Source organism: Mesitornis unicolor, unplaced genomic scaffold (assembly GCF_000695765.1).
Source record: "Mesitornis unicolor isolate BGI_N332 unplaced genomic scaffold, ASM69576v1 scaffold16009, whole genome shotgun sequence".
Lineage (NCBI taxonomy): Eukaryota > Metazoa > Chordata > Aves > Mesitornithiformes > Mesitornithidae > Mesitornis > Mesitornis unicolor.
The window spans coordinates 1-16384 of NW_010208094.1; the positions used below are offsets into that span (position 1 = coordinate 1).

Sequence of the window (16384 nt, forward strand, 5' to 3'; positions counted from 1 at the left end):
ATAATATATAACTATATTATTTATAGTTCCATAAACTTCTATATGTGGGTTGGCAACCAAAATCTCTCTCAAGTTAGTGGGATGTGTAAGTGCTCTGGTTGTCTCTCTAATTCTTGCACAAGGATTTATTACAGCAGTTGGACACTTTAAAACTTCCTTGGCATGGGCAAAATCCTCAAGAACCTGTTGTAAGATGTCTTTAATGTTTTGTGCCACAACAATCTGCAGTGGCTTCTTTCCTCTCAGTAATACCTCTAGAGCAACGGAGTTGCAGATTAACCAGCCCGAAATGATTGTCTCTGATAAGTGTGTGTTAATTTGGGTTGCTTCCCAAATGATGTCTTCCGCAGCTGTATGTAATTCACCACCCTTCTTAATTATCTTCTCCCTCCTCAGCATTCTCCCTTAGTGTGTCTTGAGCATATTTTAATTGGCCAAGTTCCCTTTCTTTTTAGCAGGGGACGCAACTTCAAAATAAGGTTGAATGTTGCCAATTAAGAAATGTGTTCTTTCCCCATACACTCAAAATTATTCCAGACACACTGTTGTAATTAGTGGTAGACTGGTTGATTGACTGATTTTTTTTTTAAATATAAAACTTTTGAGACTACAAAGGTCACATGTTTGTTTTTATGCTTGGAAAGTAGGAGAAACATATTTACCAACACAGAGCTTGCACTCTAACTTGATAATCAACAGCTTCGTGATTTTTGTTGGAAGGCAGTGTGATTATAGCTGGAAAATGTGAACAGATCCATACATGCAAATATGATATGGAACCTACTGCTAGCCTAATTGCATGATATGTCAAGCTGCTGGACAACAAACACCATGAGACACAGAAAACAGCTAACATGGAGGACAGCTTACTGTAAAAGTTACTTTGACTTCAGCGTTTACCTCTCCACAGCTAACAGTGGTGTCTCATGTTGTTGGTACAGAGTGACTGCAGTAGCAGTCAGATGCTCCAGCCAAGGTCACACTACATTAGACACCATCTGTTTACCAGAGCAAAGAACCAAAGTGCCGTAGTAATTAGCAGTATTTGAGACCACAAATGATAAAGGTCAGGTGAGAAGCTGGACCACTGCCTTCTTCCCAGCTGGATCACATTGCAGCTGCTGTGGCACAAGGGCCCGTACATCAACAGGAAATAAACTTGCCCTGAAAAGAGTTTGTAAAAGCAAACTGTAAGGCACCAAACAGTAGCGCCAAACTACTCGAGACTGTGAGTGACTAAGATAATGCTAAGTTATGGTTGGCGCAATCTTTAAGGTGAATGGGAGGCACATATTGGTTAAAAAACCCAAGGTTTAAAGATCCAAACAATGTAAAGTACAAAAATAATGCATTTCAAATTTGCAAAGCTAAACTGGACAGTCTACGAATAGGGTTTGAATGCAGAAAGTTAATTTTAAAACGGCCTGTTAATTCCATAAAAATATGCCCTCACACATAAGACTTCTGAATCCCTTACTTGCCAGAGTATAAAGGACAAAACTGTGGTTTTCTTTATTGTGTAGGGCCTGTGTAGCTCAGCCGGCTGCTGCTTCTGTTCTTTGGTGCTCCTTCTCATCTGAAGTTCCCCTCGTAGAAGTCACAGCTTCTTAGCACTGGAGTTGGCTTAGACCTCTTGAAAGTAAGCCAAAGAGTGTCAGACTGAGTAAGCTGTCTTGGGCAAGCAGGCAAATGGATTTGCACTCTGTAGTTAGCCAAAGGCTAGAGAAGAAGGTGGTGGTAAGGCTAGCAGCACTTTCTGCTTGGCAGACCATAGCACCTTGGCATGGTGTATGGGCAGAATCATATAAAATGGCTTAGTTTGGAACTACTCATCCCAAATCTTCAGTCTACTTGGCTTCTTTCTTCATAATTTTTACCTATGCAAAGTAATTGTGAAGTGATAGGTGACTGGCAGGGTTTTAGTATCACTTCACGTAGCTGTAATTGACTGTGTGAAGTTGAAACGTCATGTTACGCTCTCTTTGCTGGCAGCGTCAGCACACAGAGGTATGTGCACTTAGGCTGCTTCATCCCTGGCTGCTGCTGCTTGTCCCTGTGTCACCCCTTCGTTTGTGTTGACACAACTGTTTGTAAGGACTGTGCTAAAAACATATGTGAACTGGTTTGAATTAGAAATACTTCTCATCTGATTCTTTGTCTGGCCTCATAAATAACTGGGTCTGTACAGCTGGGAGAAGAGGGGAGGCAGTGCAGGGAGGCACGGACAGCTGGGGAAGGATGAAGGAGACCTCCTGGAGCTGCTGGTGCTGCTGGGATGGAAGTAGCAGATGCCGTGTTTGGCAGGTGGTGCTGCTTCTGCCCGTTCAGGGAGGCACAGACCAGCCTCAGCTCTCCCACATCCCTCATTTCAATGGCACTCTGTAGAGCAGGTCCGTGATAGGAGCAAATTATTCTGATTAACTTCAGTTCTTCCCTATTTTTTTGTGTGCTGTGTTTGTTGTTTTCACTCTAGGATCAAATCAGGAAAACAGTTACCAGCTGTGTGTATTTTCAGATTAATACATAATTTCTGAGGAATTATAGGCAAGTAAGATGTGTGTTTGTTCTTTCTGGCTTTACCATTCGATATTTAATCTCTCTATACTACAGTCCTCTGAGGCAACTAATGAGTGCATGACGAAAGAACTAGTGTGAACAGGAGCCCTTGGAGAAGAGGTGAACGTGCACATCCCAGGAAAACCATGAATCATATTCATGAAGCACTTCTGCTTTTGGTGAGTGCAGAAATGGTCCTTTTTGACTGAGTTATTTTTTCTCCACAGATGAGAGGAGCATATTTCAATACTAGGCACATGTTCTCTGAAACTGATATGCCACACGTAGCTCAATAAAACATGTCAAGTGTATTGGCATGAAGTAGTCTGTAATCTCTGGATCAAATCCCATCTTCTCAAAAGGTCTCACTTCCACTCTCCGTTTTGGCAGAGAAATAAGAAGACACTAACAGTAGAAGTGCACAGACAGCCCATTTCTGAAATGGCAGGTTTATTAAAAACGTTCTCTATCACAAACATTGGAAACATAGCAGATTTTATTGTAACTGGAAGATCAGTAGAGAGTGTAAAGGGAGTTAACTGTCAATGCAGATCAACCACTGAATTATGAGAAATAGCGGACCAGTTCCCACAGCAAACTCCTCACAAAACCCCAATATTACTCAGCATCGTTAGGTTCCAGTTTGTGTTCAGTGTGCCCTTAGGATGAAGCGTATGGTTCAAAGCTTGAGCTTTGGGGTTATACATATTTACAGTAGAACAGCCTACAGATTACAGGAGGGGACACATTAGCACCAGTGCTTATGGATTTGGGCTCACTTTGCCCCTGCCACTGCATGTGCATGGTACGGACTCTACTGAAGAGTTGGGTTAAAAAAAGGTTAATAAATCTGGCACTTGGAAGGCAAACTGTGCTCTGCAGTGACCTAGGAGTTCTTCCTGTTAGGTATCACACTTGAATGCCTGTCTCTGAGGGCTGCCCATCAGAATGATCTTAATGTGCTTTCTTGCAAAAGTGCATGCTTTGCTTCACCACTGCTTGAAGTGTTATTTACCTGTAACCCCTTGAGAGCGGGAAATCAGTGTGATTTTCTTACTACTGTTCTAAAACGAAGCACGAACTCTATATTTAGCAAATAATAGACAAAATCAGTATCGTTAGCAATTTTGGTGAAACATTTTCACAAAGCAAAAAGTCTACATAAATACAGTGTTCATAATGACTGAGTTTCACAAAAAAAGGCTTTGGTTAGAAAATCAAAAAGGGTCAAATAAAAAAAAAACTTAAAAAAAGAGAAGCCAAAGGAGTGTCAAATACTATACTGAAGTCAAATGAGTGCAGAATAAACCAGTAGTCGTCCATCAGTTAATTCTTCAGTATTAAAATCTTCCGCCTAATGAAGTTCATGTTTCTTGCAAGCTGCGTGCCTTTCCTGACGTTCACAGCTGGTCTCCTCGCTCCAGTACAAGCAGAGTGGTGATAATCCCACGTTTTCCTGTTCAAGGCAAAGAGTCCCTCTTCCAGCTGTGAGGTAGAGATTGGGTATCAGGTCACTGGCGTATGAGATACCACCGAGGGTAGCAGTTACACGTTTGTTTCTAGTTCATTTATTTCAATAGTGCAGTGGTCTTTACTGTTGGATTTCTTCGTGTGATTCTCCACTGGACTTTCTTCTTGCTCCACTTGTACAGGTATGTGGTGCTGAAACCCTTTCACTGTCTCTGGTCCACGAGATTCATTCATGGTCTTCACACAGCCATTTCTCTGGTAAGCCACAATCTGATGGATGTTAATAGGCTTAGTTTCACAGATCAATGGCACCTACATGAAAAGCATTAAGATTTGGAATACTGCCACTGTTTGCTGTATACAACAGGAAAGGACTTTTTACTTTGAAAGCCTGTGGTCTGCTTTGCATTCACCAGGATTACCTAGGGCCTCCACAGACTTCCAGGACCTGTTCCTCATGTACACTAAAGCATCTTTGCACCATCTGGAGTTGTGGTGAATGGAGCTAACTCCAGTTGTGACCAGTCACAAGCGGTGTTCCCCAGGGCTCGGTTTTGGGGCCAGTCCTGTTTAACACCTTTATCAATGATCTGGATGAGGGGATTGAGTGCTCCCTCAGCAAGTTTGCAGATGACACTGAGTTGGGAGGGAGTGTTGATCTGCCTGAGGGTAGGAAGGCTCTGCAGAGGGACCTGGACAGGCTGAATCCATGGGCTGAGGCCAATTGTGTGAGCTTCAACAAGGACAAGGGCCGGGTCCTGCACTTGGGTCACAACAACCCCATGGACGCTACAGGGGATGAGTGGCTGGAAAGGACCTGGGGTGTTGGTGGCAGCAATGCCCATGAGCCAGCAATGTGCCCTTGAGCCAAGAAGGCCAACGCCAGCCTGGGGTGGATGAGAAGGGGTGGTTGTAGGGCAGAGAGTTTCTCCTGCCCCTCTGCTCTGCCCTGCTCACACCACATTTGGAATCTTGTGTCCAGTTCTGTCCATCTCCTGCTGAGGAGCGGCTGAGGGAGCTGGGGCTCTTGAGCTTGAAGCAGAGGAGACTGAGGGGTGCCCTCATTCATGGGGATCAATTTGGAAAGGGCAGTGTCAGGAGGAAGGAGCCAGGATCTGCTCTGGGATGTCCAATGCCAGGACAAGGGGCAATGGTCCCAAGCTGGAGCACAGGAGGTTCAAGCTGAAGATGAGGACAAACTTTGTCAGTGCGAGGGTGGCAGAGCATGGCCCAGGCTGCCCAGAGAGGTTGTGGAGTGTCCTTCTCTGCAGACATTCAAGGCCAACCTGGACATGTTCCTGTGTGACCTGGTCTGGTGATCCTGCTCTGGCAGGGGTTGGACTGGATGAGCTTTTGATGTCCCTTCCAACTCCTGCTATTCTGTCATTTCTGTGATTTGGATCAAGTGAAGGTGTCTCTAAGTATGTAAAAATGCAAATTCAGTCACGACTCTTAATTTAACTTTTAACTGCTTGCATCAGTAAAGCAATATAAGTAGGGTAAATAGAGACTAGAATTTCAGGTTTGAAAGATACAGGCTCTCAGTGACTAATATGCTGAATTCGGGCAGTGCTTGTGCTTAAGTGCAATTACACAGACTAGTAAGTCATTTCTTTTCAAAAGAAATAAAGAGAATTTTATTGACTGATTCATAACTTAAATACTGAACTGTCCTTTAAATCAAACCAGAAGTTCTGATGGGGAAAATAAGACGTAGATACTGGCAGAGAAAAGAGGTGGGCTTGCAGCTGAGAAAATTTGGCCTTTGGGTATACATTACTAACTCCACCAATTATGCAGCCAAAATATATAGCAGACTAATGGTATATTTTAATACAATTATAGAGCACGATGCAAAGAAAAATCTCATCACGGATGACTAAGTATTCCCTTAAGAGAGATTTTATATTCTTGAAAGGTCTGTTCTTGAGTTCTGACTGAGTTCTAAATACAGCAATGAAGTGCTCGGGAGGCCTGTGTTATACAGGAACTTGGATTACGCTTCTGGCTTTGTAACGGATGACATACCTTACCATTAGGTTGTAGCTTTGGGGTTTTTTGTAGCTAGCCATATGTGTAGCCCATCTATTCAGGCCTAACCCTGTCATCAGTAATCACTGCAGGTGCTAAGTACCTCAGAGGATAAGGCCTGTCTTTCTATATTAAACTTGTAAGAGCGGGAATTTTAAATGCATATTGCAGGAAGGCATGAGAATGGGATTTACCAGAAAATGGGAGAAACAATAATAGCTTTGCTATTAATACTGTTGTTCTTTGTACAATACTACAAATGATGGTCGGAAATGAAACATGCCTTCTGAAAATTAGTCCTGATGAAGAAACTTTTCTGCATAAACTATTCTGTCTTTGTGGAAGAAAAGGAGTGAGAGTCTGCCATGAGCTGAGATTGTTGGAGAGCAGCACCTCCAAGGATGATGGGCTTGTGGAATTAGGAATATCCTTTGTCAGGGATGTGAAGGAAAGGCATGAGAAGGAGTTCCTGGTATAAGGAAAGACTGAATGATGCATGCCAAGGAGGAAGGGAAAAAAGCATAGGAGTGGAGAGAGGCAGGGACAGAATACAGAGGTTTGTGTGGTGTATGGAATAAGATATAGAGAAGGAAAGGAAAGATGTGAGGAGAGACTTGAATTAAATGTAGAAGGGATGAAGATGCCTGAGAATGAAGTTTAGAATGCAGCAATGTTCTAGTGCTAGTCCAGAAAGCAGATTATTGTAGTGATGGCTTCAGATTATGCTAACGCAGAGGCTTGAAACCCTCCAGGTAGTTGCTTTTGTTGTGAGCTTATTGATTATGGACATACACACTCATAGATGCCTTTACCTCCCTCTGCACACAAATACTCAAGGACATTTGTCACCCTGCTCTGCTGCTGGTCACGTTTTTAGAAGAAAAATGACTTACTGGCCAGTCAGGACTTGGACACTGAGTGTGAGACTCTCAGTTCCAGCATCCCGTGCATTCGCAGGACAGCGCAGCTGCGTCTCCTGCTCCAGTCCCCGTGTGCCTGACACAGCTGGCTGGCAAGCTCTGAGCTCGAGTGCCTGTGTGCATGACCTCATTCTCCACCCCATCTGGCTAAGCAGCACATTGCCCAGTTCTCTCTGAAATTCTCTTTCTCTCTCTGAAGCACCACTTAAAAACTGGATGAAACAAATGTGGGAGGTGAACTCGCAGGTTCTTTGCCATAATATGGCACGCACTGGCACACCCTGGCTCGTGGTGCTCTTACCTCATCGCCGTCCTTAATAAACTCCTTCCGGCAGATGTGGGCCATGATCCCAGCCGCCAGCGCATCTCCCAGGACGTTGATCATTGTTCTGAACCTGTCTCTGGAAAATGAAATAGTAATGGTAAGTTGTTGGCTCTCTGGGTACATTCCTATGCCTTCATCACTGCTGCAATTACAGCTGAAGGCCAGTTTCGCTGTTTTTACGAGCTAACAAGTTCAGAAATGGTAGGAAGGAGTTTGGCATGGGGCAGCCACAAGTTTCTGAGCTGCTCGGTTGGGTTTTCTGCCCTTTTCTGAGCTCAGTGCTCTGTGCTGCCACATGCTTCAATTTGTAACTGAGCTAACGAGAGCAGCTATGCCTCCCTATGCACGCAAACCAATTCAGCGCCAAAAAAGGTGTAAACAGCAGGTCAAGTCTGCATTTATGTCCGAGTTTTAATGTTGAGGTCCAGTATTATGGCCTGGTTTGGAGGCTGATGCTGCAAATGTCTTCATTTAATACAAGTAGAGGACAGCCAGTACAACCAGTACGTTGTGTCAGTTATCAAGGTCTCAATCTCAGCCACCAAAGGGCTGGTCACGAAGATCATTGCACTGGAAGAATGTGCAGAATGCCATCAACGTTATTCAGAAGATTGCCAAAGAGCTACATTCACAAACTAAGCAGGCACTGACCATATTAAAATCATGTTCATTTCTGAAAAAGCTATGGTTGCAATGGCTGCCAGTGGCTCTGAAGGATTCTTCATTTCCAGTTATCATCTTTTCCAATTTAAATTTGTAAGCTTGACAGTACTTTGTATATGAACAGTTTCACTGTTTTTCATTTATTCATTTATGGGATCATCTCTTCCCTGTTTACACCTTCTACCCACAGTCTAAGAAACAAATCCATTAAAACACAGACTGTGAATGCACAAAGGTAAGTGGTTGTCATAGACAAGTGTTAGACTTGAAACGGCTTGGACTCTATTAGTTAAAAATGGATGAGATTTCAAACAGACGATACAGCTTTCAAGTCTGAAATATATCACGTCTTTCCCAAGAAAAACATACACATCTGAAAACTGTGTCGTATTTGTAACTCAATTTATAAATGTGGGTTATAAAATGGAGGTTCAGAAATCTCCAGATGTTTGGCTTATTAAAGTCAGTGCCGGTCCAATATCAACACTGCCCAGATTTCTAATCCTGTATCTTAATATAGAAAAGATTTGAAACTGTGTGCTGATTTTTTTTCAGATATTTTAGGTATGTGCACTGTGCATGCAAATGTTCGTGCAGTTGCTGCATGAAAGGTTGTTTGCGTGTGCAGTTACCCTCACTGTACGTGTGACTTCAGCAATAATATTCCTCAGCCTGCACTGAAATGTGGTTGTTGACTCTAGGGCCCAGTCCTGCGCCTGTTTGCTGAATCCCTTTTTCTAATTCCTAAAAAAATTTGGGTTTTGCCTTGAGGAAAGTTCCCACAAGAATACGTTAAGCAGGGAAAAAAATCCTGTTACAGCACACAGCGATAGCTGTTCCTGTTACACATAGACTTTTTTCCCTTGGTTGATCATCAGATCTTGATTCTTGGGAGGATATTCTGGGCTGTGAGGTTTGGACTGTGCAGAGAGTCAGCTGTATGAGCAGAGCTCACCAGTCTGCACTCCTTTTTGGATTCCGATTAGCATCTCTTCTGAAGACAGGATTTTCCAGAGTGCACCACACTGAAGCTCTTAAGAAAACTGATTTCCTGGCATGTTTTTTAACCAGTTCTGCTCCCCGTCTCTGCATGTCCAGAGTAGTTTGCACTACACATGAGTAGAACCCCACCACGCACCGCTTGCATTTCTCCACTACCAGGCCAACCTGCTGCCAGTGCCATTTCTTTCAGTGCAAACACGCGGGTCAGGTGTTGCAGTGGTATTTTAGCTTTAGATTGTATTATGAAAGATGGAAAACTTGTACCTTGTGTTTAATAAATTCGCTGAGAAGTGTTCTGGTTTTCTTCATGTCTCTAGGCACTAGCTAAAGGTATGAAGTTCACAGACATGTTATGGCTACCTAAGCGAGTTGTAATACCTGTAATGCATTGTAATGGGTATTTCAGTCTCGTGAGATCATCTAACCAGCCTTCTTTAAGCATTCTTCATACTCCAGAACTTCCAAAACTAATACTGAAAATATTCATCATGTCAACCATGTTGACACTTTGCATTTGCAGGCTCTTGAAACCACCAAGTGCCGAAATACAGAAATATACTTTTGCATGAAAGGTCATCTGCGAAAGACAGAAAATTGGGTCTGTTCCTTGCTCGCTTCTTAATACCCTCTGGAACTATAGCCTGAAAAAATATGTTGTCTGTTGTTTTGAGGAGTTTTGTAAGACAAAACGAAGCGTAATTCTCATATACGCTGGAAGACTTACTAGAAAAGGAGTGAAGTGCTGGTGTTGCAAGAGCTGGGCGAAAACTGAGCAGTATAGAGGCTTTTGTAATACAGCTCAAAATACTTTTCTTCTGTTATGCTTCATTAACTATTGAGCTTCAGTGACTGGCATTAGAAAGGCTGCTTCGTTAAAATCTGAACTGCTATTGCCAAGCTCAAGTGCCCATAGCAGATATTATTTATCCTTCACAGAAGATTATTCCTGATATTCCTAAAATAAAATGTAGCTCAAAATATGCATACAACACAGCACTCATGACTCCTGTTAATAATAACAATGTTCTGCTACACTGAACAGGAAGTAAATAATTTCTTCTCACAATTCTTTGTAGAAAAAATCAGTGGCTTAAAGTTGAATAAAATAGGATATATAACAGAATGGACTTGTAACACATTTTTGCCCAGAATCTTAATGCAATGATGCTCCACTGTGTTAATGGAGATATATTTTATGTAAATTAAATAAAAAATAATTTGGAGTGTTTCCTTGTGGATACATAAGCTAGTTATATAGTAAATTGAAATGAGCTAGGGTCCAGTATTTTATGATTGATCTTCCTAGCCTACTCAGAATTATCTGATTTATGGACATTTACATAGAAGTTAAGAGTTCAAGTAAACCACTCCTTATGAATGAGCACTGGCTCGTGCCTCTTTGCAGAGATGATGTCCTTGAAGGGTCAGGGGGCTGATAAGCAGAGTGCTGGTAAACGACGTTTCCTAGGAAGGACAGCCCCTTGTCCTTGTCCAAGGCAAGGTGCCAGAGTTGCACCTGATGGACATTTGTCTGGCCTGTCCTCAAACCTCCTCATGAAGGTCATCCTTCAAGCCAGCACCTCCATTCCCTGACTGTCCTTCTTGATAAAAATAATTCTTCAGTTTTCCTGTCACCTGACTTAAGGTGGTTACCTTGGTCTACTTCTTCATCCTCCCTCCCTCCTGAACAATCGATCACTGTCCTCTTCAGGACAATCTTTTCTGTATCAGAAACTGCTTTGGTAACCTCTTGCAGCCTGCTCTGGTTTTAGATGAAGTGAACTCTGCTGTTCAAGCCTCGTCCAGACTCTCATTTGTCTATGTCTTTTTTCCAATGCAATGCCCGCTTTGGCAGAGTATTTAATCTGAGGCCACATTAGCAGAATGTCAAGCAAAACAAGTACTTCCCGTGCCTTCTGTGTATCACTGTGCCCCTGGAGACCGTTTGTTTTTTTAGCAACGTTGCCACACTGGAAACCTCAAAAGCTTGATTTTACTTACAGTGCCCAGTCGACGGCAATAATCAACGTGATGTCGTCTGTTGGGAGCCCAACCGAGGTGAGGACAATGACCATGGTCACCAGGCCAGCCTGTGGGATGCCTGCAGCCCCTATGCTTGCAGCTGTTGCTGTGATACTTTAACAAAGAAAGAAAGGAACAAGCTTTACTCGTGATGGATTGCTCTGCACGAAACCACACCGTGTTTCTACAAGAGCTTTCCTAAACCATAATGCTTCTTACACAAGCCGCTGCATAGAAGTGCCAGCGTTTTGTGGACAGAAGCCAGGTCTGAGAGCAGGAACATGCCAAACTGTCTGCCCAGTGCTAAATTCTCACCCTCTACCTTTGCAGCCTTGGCGCTGGTAGGGCAGTTCTGCTATCTCTTAATACCACAAGTGCAGAGGAAGGAGGGCAGCCAAGCTGTGGGCTGCTCGGAGTTACGTCAGCTTCTCAGTGCTCATGGCACCACGCAGGACTGTGTGCCACGAATCTACCAGCACTCCTCATCGCTGCTTCCCCCCTGGCAGCAGAGCTCCTGGCAGACACCTCTGAGTCATCCTCAGCAGTTCCCGTGCCAGGCAAATCCGCGGCTACGGCCTTTAATGTCACTCCATGGCAAAGAGGCTGGGCCAAGGGTAACGAGGCTGGGCCAGGGATGAAGTCCTTGCATAGCACATGGCCTTGCATACTTGGATCTAAATATGAAGCAAGCGTGAATGTGACAGCACCTCTTCAGTTTCTGGAAAGTATTTTTACTTGACCTTCACACCATTTTCTCAGCCAGGCAGGCAGAAATGAATGGGAGACCAGGGCAAGAGTGGACCTGGCAGGCTTAGCATGTTTTTCATAACACTATTTTTAGGGCAAGGATTTCATTCCTTTTCCCAGGAGCAAAAGTGACTGGATATATTCATTTCCACGCATCCGGCCACTTCCAAGAGCTAGGCTATCCAGCAGAAAGACGGAAAACGGATGTTGACAACTGCAAAAGGATGACAGAAAGCGTACACACTGGTGATGCGCTGCATTCCTCAATCCAGAATTTCAGGGCTTTTGGCAAGCAGTTAACTCTCATCAACCTCCTATGATGGAAAATGAGGGTAACAGTAATCACCCACATGGAAACTGAGAAACAGAGATATCCAGTATCTTGCTCACAGCTGTACAGTGTACCAGTAGAGCAGCATCACTATTTATAGCTGTTGCCCTTTCCTGCAATAAAAAATACATTTGCACGTGTGTGTTTGGGAATGAGAAAGATTTAAAACTGCATTTTGTATAGCATCCTAATAGCACTGTAATGAGCAGAGTGTGGAGAAAGGAAGGGACAGAAGCTCAGATGCTAAGTAATGTACTGAACATTACAAGGTTCTCCAGTTAGTGCTAGAAACTGGCCAGCTGGGTAGGACTGCTTCTGCTTCCTGACACAGTTCAGGCCAGAAAATCTCATTACTTAATTGGGAGCAAAAATAGCAATGTTTAACTGAGATTGTACAGGGAAGCTCATCTGCTATTCCACTGAATTTTTACCTTAATGTAGATGTTCCTATAATATGCTCAGCTGATGGGCATAGGATCTTAACTCTCTTTTTCTGCTACATCTGTGTTTTCATAATCACATTGACAGAAACTGTCAGCCTGGATATTGCAGATTGTGAATGAGCAAAGTAGACTGATAATTTTTCTAAAATTTTTTTTCCTCTCTGGCAAAAATATCCTGACACTCAGGAATATTTGAATTTTACATCTCCAGATACCAAAGTATCAATATCTGGGGCAGGTTTGGTCCGTAGAATACAATTAGACTGTGGCTTCAGATATTCAAGGTACTGAATCCACTGTGGTTTCCTATTCACCCCCTTCTTTTTTAAGTCAGTTTTTTAATTTCTTTCTCTTTCTTGGATTTTTCCAATCTTCATTTGCATTTTCCTTCTCCTGTCTTTACTTTTTTCTGGTCCTTATGTACTAGCACTTAATATGTGGAGTGGAAATAAAGAAAGAACATGGGGTTCTGCTAAGGGAAAGTTAGAACTTACCTCCTTTCCATTTATTATCACTTTCAGTTTTCAAATCCCCATTCTCTGCTTCGAGGTGTATGTAATGCCTGCTCTTGCTCTGGGCCATATTTTGGGACCACATTCTAAAATCATTTCCCAATTCAAAACCACCAAAGGCTAAATTTTAGGACGAGGATATTCCAGTAATTTTCACAGAGAGAGGGCGAGCAAACCTGAAGCAAGAGCGCATATGGGCACAATTTATTTCTTCTGCTTGTCGCCTAACCAGATCTTGCCAGAAGCCCATTAGCAAACCCAGCTGCCATCTGGGGTTAGTTTCAGGACCCTCCTCTTGTCATGAAGGTTTTCAAGTCCAGCAGAAGATGGGCAAGGCCCAGCAGTGAAACCAGGGCAGCGGTGAGCTCACTGGGTGGGTAGGTAAGCAGATCTCAAATGTGTTGCACAAGGCTCTGACGATGAGGAATGTTTTTCTAATCATTTGTTCCCTGCTGGAAACCTGCAGGTTTCAGTCCCTGAGGCATTCCTTGGCAGCCGCTGCAGTTATTCTGGCAGTAATTGTTCAGCTGGATCTTCTAGTGGTTTGGATCCATTACAGAGCTTTCACGGATGAGTATGCAGCTATAGCACTCTCTACCCACTGAGAGCATCGTTGTTTATGAGGTTTTCTGCTTTGACAAGTCGCAGAGAAGACATTTAGAAATATCTGAGTGATGTGGCATCTTCGTAAAGACCTGCCCTGATGGCAGCATCTGTCCTCCTTCCCTATTCCCCTACTCCTCCAAGATTTGACAAAGAGCTTCCTACCACACACTATTCCTCTTGTCTGATATAGGACTGTTTGCATTTGCATTTCGAGGTTTTTTAACCTTTTCCTCTTATGTAAAGATGCAAACCAGAGTTAAAAACAATTCTGACATTTAAAATAGTGTTTTAAACACCAATAATAATAGTGAAATGTTCCTAGTAACGGAACAGTGGGTTGCCCAAGAGTAAAAATTAGACATTTGTCCTCAAACAGAAACATTTCCTGGTGCCCACATGCTTCTGTTGAACGGTATCAGTACAATTTCCCTTTGCACTGTCCCTGATCTTTGCATTACTTAAAGATAACCATGCTATGAGGAATGCATTCTTTGATAACAGCAAAGAGTCATTTCATTCTGAGCATTACTACGTACAAGTATCGTAGGAGTGTCAGACTCAGCGAGACAAGCGGATTGCAGCATACGGAGTTTGAAGTTTGTACCTTATAGTGATGATCTGCCCAAAGTCCAGCTCATAGTTGTTTACTTGCGCAATGAAGATGGCAGCCACCGCCTCGTAGAGTGCCGTCCCATCCATGTTGATGGTGGCTCCCACGGGCAGCACAAACCTCGCGATCCTCCTGTCCACGTGGTTGTTCTCCAGCAAGCACTTGAAAGTGATAGGCAGTGTGGCGGAGCTGCAAAACAGTGCACAAAAGCACACGTGGAGTTATCTTTATTTCCAGGGAACAGAACAAACTGTAGCAAACCTTCTCCAGGCAGGGTAAATTTTACACTAAGCATGTGAGCACTGCTTCTCATTTTCTGGTGTGCAGGTGTAACTTGCCCTGTAACTCATTCCTTCACCTGAGGGTCATAAAGACACTTCATGAGTAAATCCTAGAGTTAGCGGAAATTTTGCTTCTCCAAAATGAAAAATGTTGCTCTTTCTTTCCCTCTTTCTTCAGAAAAGGGGCAGAAATCCTGCAGTGGCAGTGGTGTACACTCAAATGCAAGACAGGGGAAACACACTGTGCAGTTTATTAGTAAAATCTCTGAAAACTGTTGTGCACTCATGGTTTCTAAAAAAGTTTCCTTCCAAGCCTTCTGAACTAGAAAGCCATTTGTAAACAGCAAAAGTAACCATAAACCAAAGAAAAATATAAAGCAAGAAAGGCTCTTAACTCACTGTAAGGAAATGCTACATAAGTGCCCTTAGGGGTTGTTCCAGTTCTCACTGCACACTGACAGTAACCAGACGACCAGTTTAGGCAATGAATTATAATGGTAGTGAGAGCTTACAAGAGATTGGTGTGCTGCTTAGGTTACTCTAAAACATCCCAGTGGGCATCAGCTCTGACCAAGAGAATACTCCTTCTTTTGCCGCAGAATGCACTAATGCAGTAACCTGCAATTGTGTAAGCAAAGGGGTCAGGCAAGGCTCTTACCAACAGCACGCCTGAGAAGAAAAGCTACAGGCCAAGCTCCTGTACTTTACAAGAGCTGTGTGCTGCTTAGGTTACTCTAAAACATCCCAGTGGGCATCAGCTCTGAAGAGAATACTCCTTCTTTTGCCGCAGAATGCACTAATGCAGTAACCTGCAATTGTGTAAGCAAAGGGGTCAGGCAAGGCTCTTACCAACAGCACGCCTGAAAAGAAAAGCTACAGGCCAAGCTCCTGTACTCAGGAATATACAGTCTCATTTCCTCTCTGTGACAGATCTGCCGTGTCCCTTGTGCGATCGTATAACCATCACATAACTGCAGGTCATACAGTAACGTGTACAGATGTAGATGGAATGTTAACACGTATGTCTGTGGGATGGTGTGGAATGGAGCGGAATAGTACAGGACTGTTTGACAGGTACTCATTTCAAAATGAACTTGGCCCCTTCCAAGCTTTAACCCTGAGGTTAAAGAGGATTTCATCCTCTTAAAACAGACAAAACTGATTTTTTTTTTCATTAACATAATATCATCTGTTAATAAATTTCCTTGTTTTCAATAAGATGCACGCATTTTTAAATAGTAACGCACCTGAACATGCTTCCATTTTACCAGCCTTTTGGTGACATTCCACGTTTTACCATACACATTAGTGTCACATCCACTATGTCGTGAGTAAAGAAACTGCATTCAAGGGAGTGAGGGGGTATTTTTCACAGCATGTCAGTTTATACAGAAAATTAGTAATACCACTGAAGAAAATGTCCAAATGGCAAAATATTTTCCATGCTATGATACTCATTTTAATACACTGCTCAGTATCTGAGACTATGCAAATAGCTGTAAAATAGCAAACTCCTTCAAAATTATTCCAAGGTTACCTCTTTAAAGACATAAAGTAATTATAGGGGAAGCACTGGTATCGTGATCCGAAGGTCTTTCACGTTCTGTTCTCGTGATCTGCATGCCATGAGCCATGAACTGCAGGCGTCTTTCCAATAGTTTGGAGAGTTCAGTTTGCTCAATCGCTGTGTTGTGAGACTCACATCAGCAACGCAGCTCTGATATCTAAATCTCACAATGACCGTTACCTCTTCCTGACGGAGGATAACACACTTGATCTACAAATTCTTTCTCAGTCATCACTCGTCACCTGGAGAGTCACAGAGGAATCCTGACAGCTCTGAAATCCTGACCCCAGGTTTGCAG

The 16384-nt window shown here is 43.1% G+C and overlaps 1 protein-coding gene across 1 annotated transcript in view; it reads right to left on the reverse strand.

Moving 5' to 3' along the window:
• Window positions 1-4101: 4101 nt before the first annotated feature.
• Window positions 4102-16384, reverse strand: part of LOC104546867 (excitatory amino acid transporter 5-like) — a gene marked incomplete at its 5' end in the record, with an annotated part of 35216 nt that continues 22933 nt past the window's right edge. Inside the window, 4 exons of the mRNA XM_010192369.1 lie at window positions 4102-4338; window positions 7279-7378; window positions 10969-11103; window positions 14233-14427. Coding sequence (XP_010190671.1) covers window positions 4102-4338; window positions 7279-7378; window positions 10969-11103; window positions 14233-14427 — 667 coding nt within the window. The remainder of the gene's footprint in view (window positions 4339-7278; window positions 7379-10968; window positions 11104-14232; window positions 14428-16384) is intronic.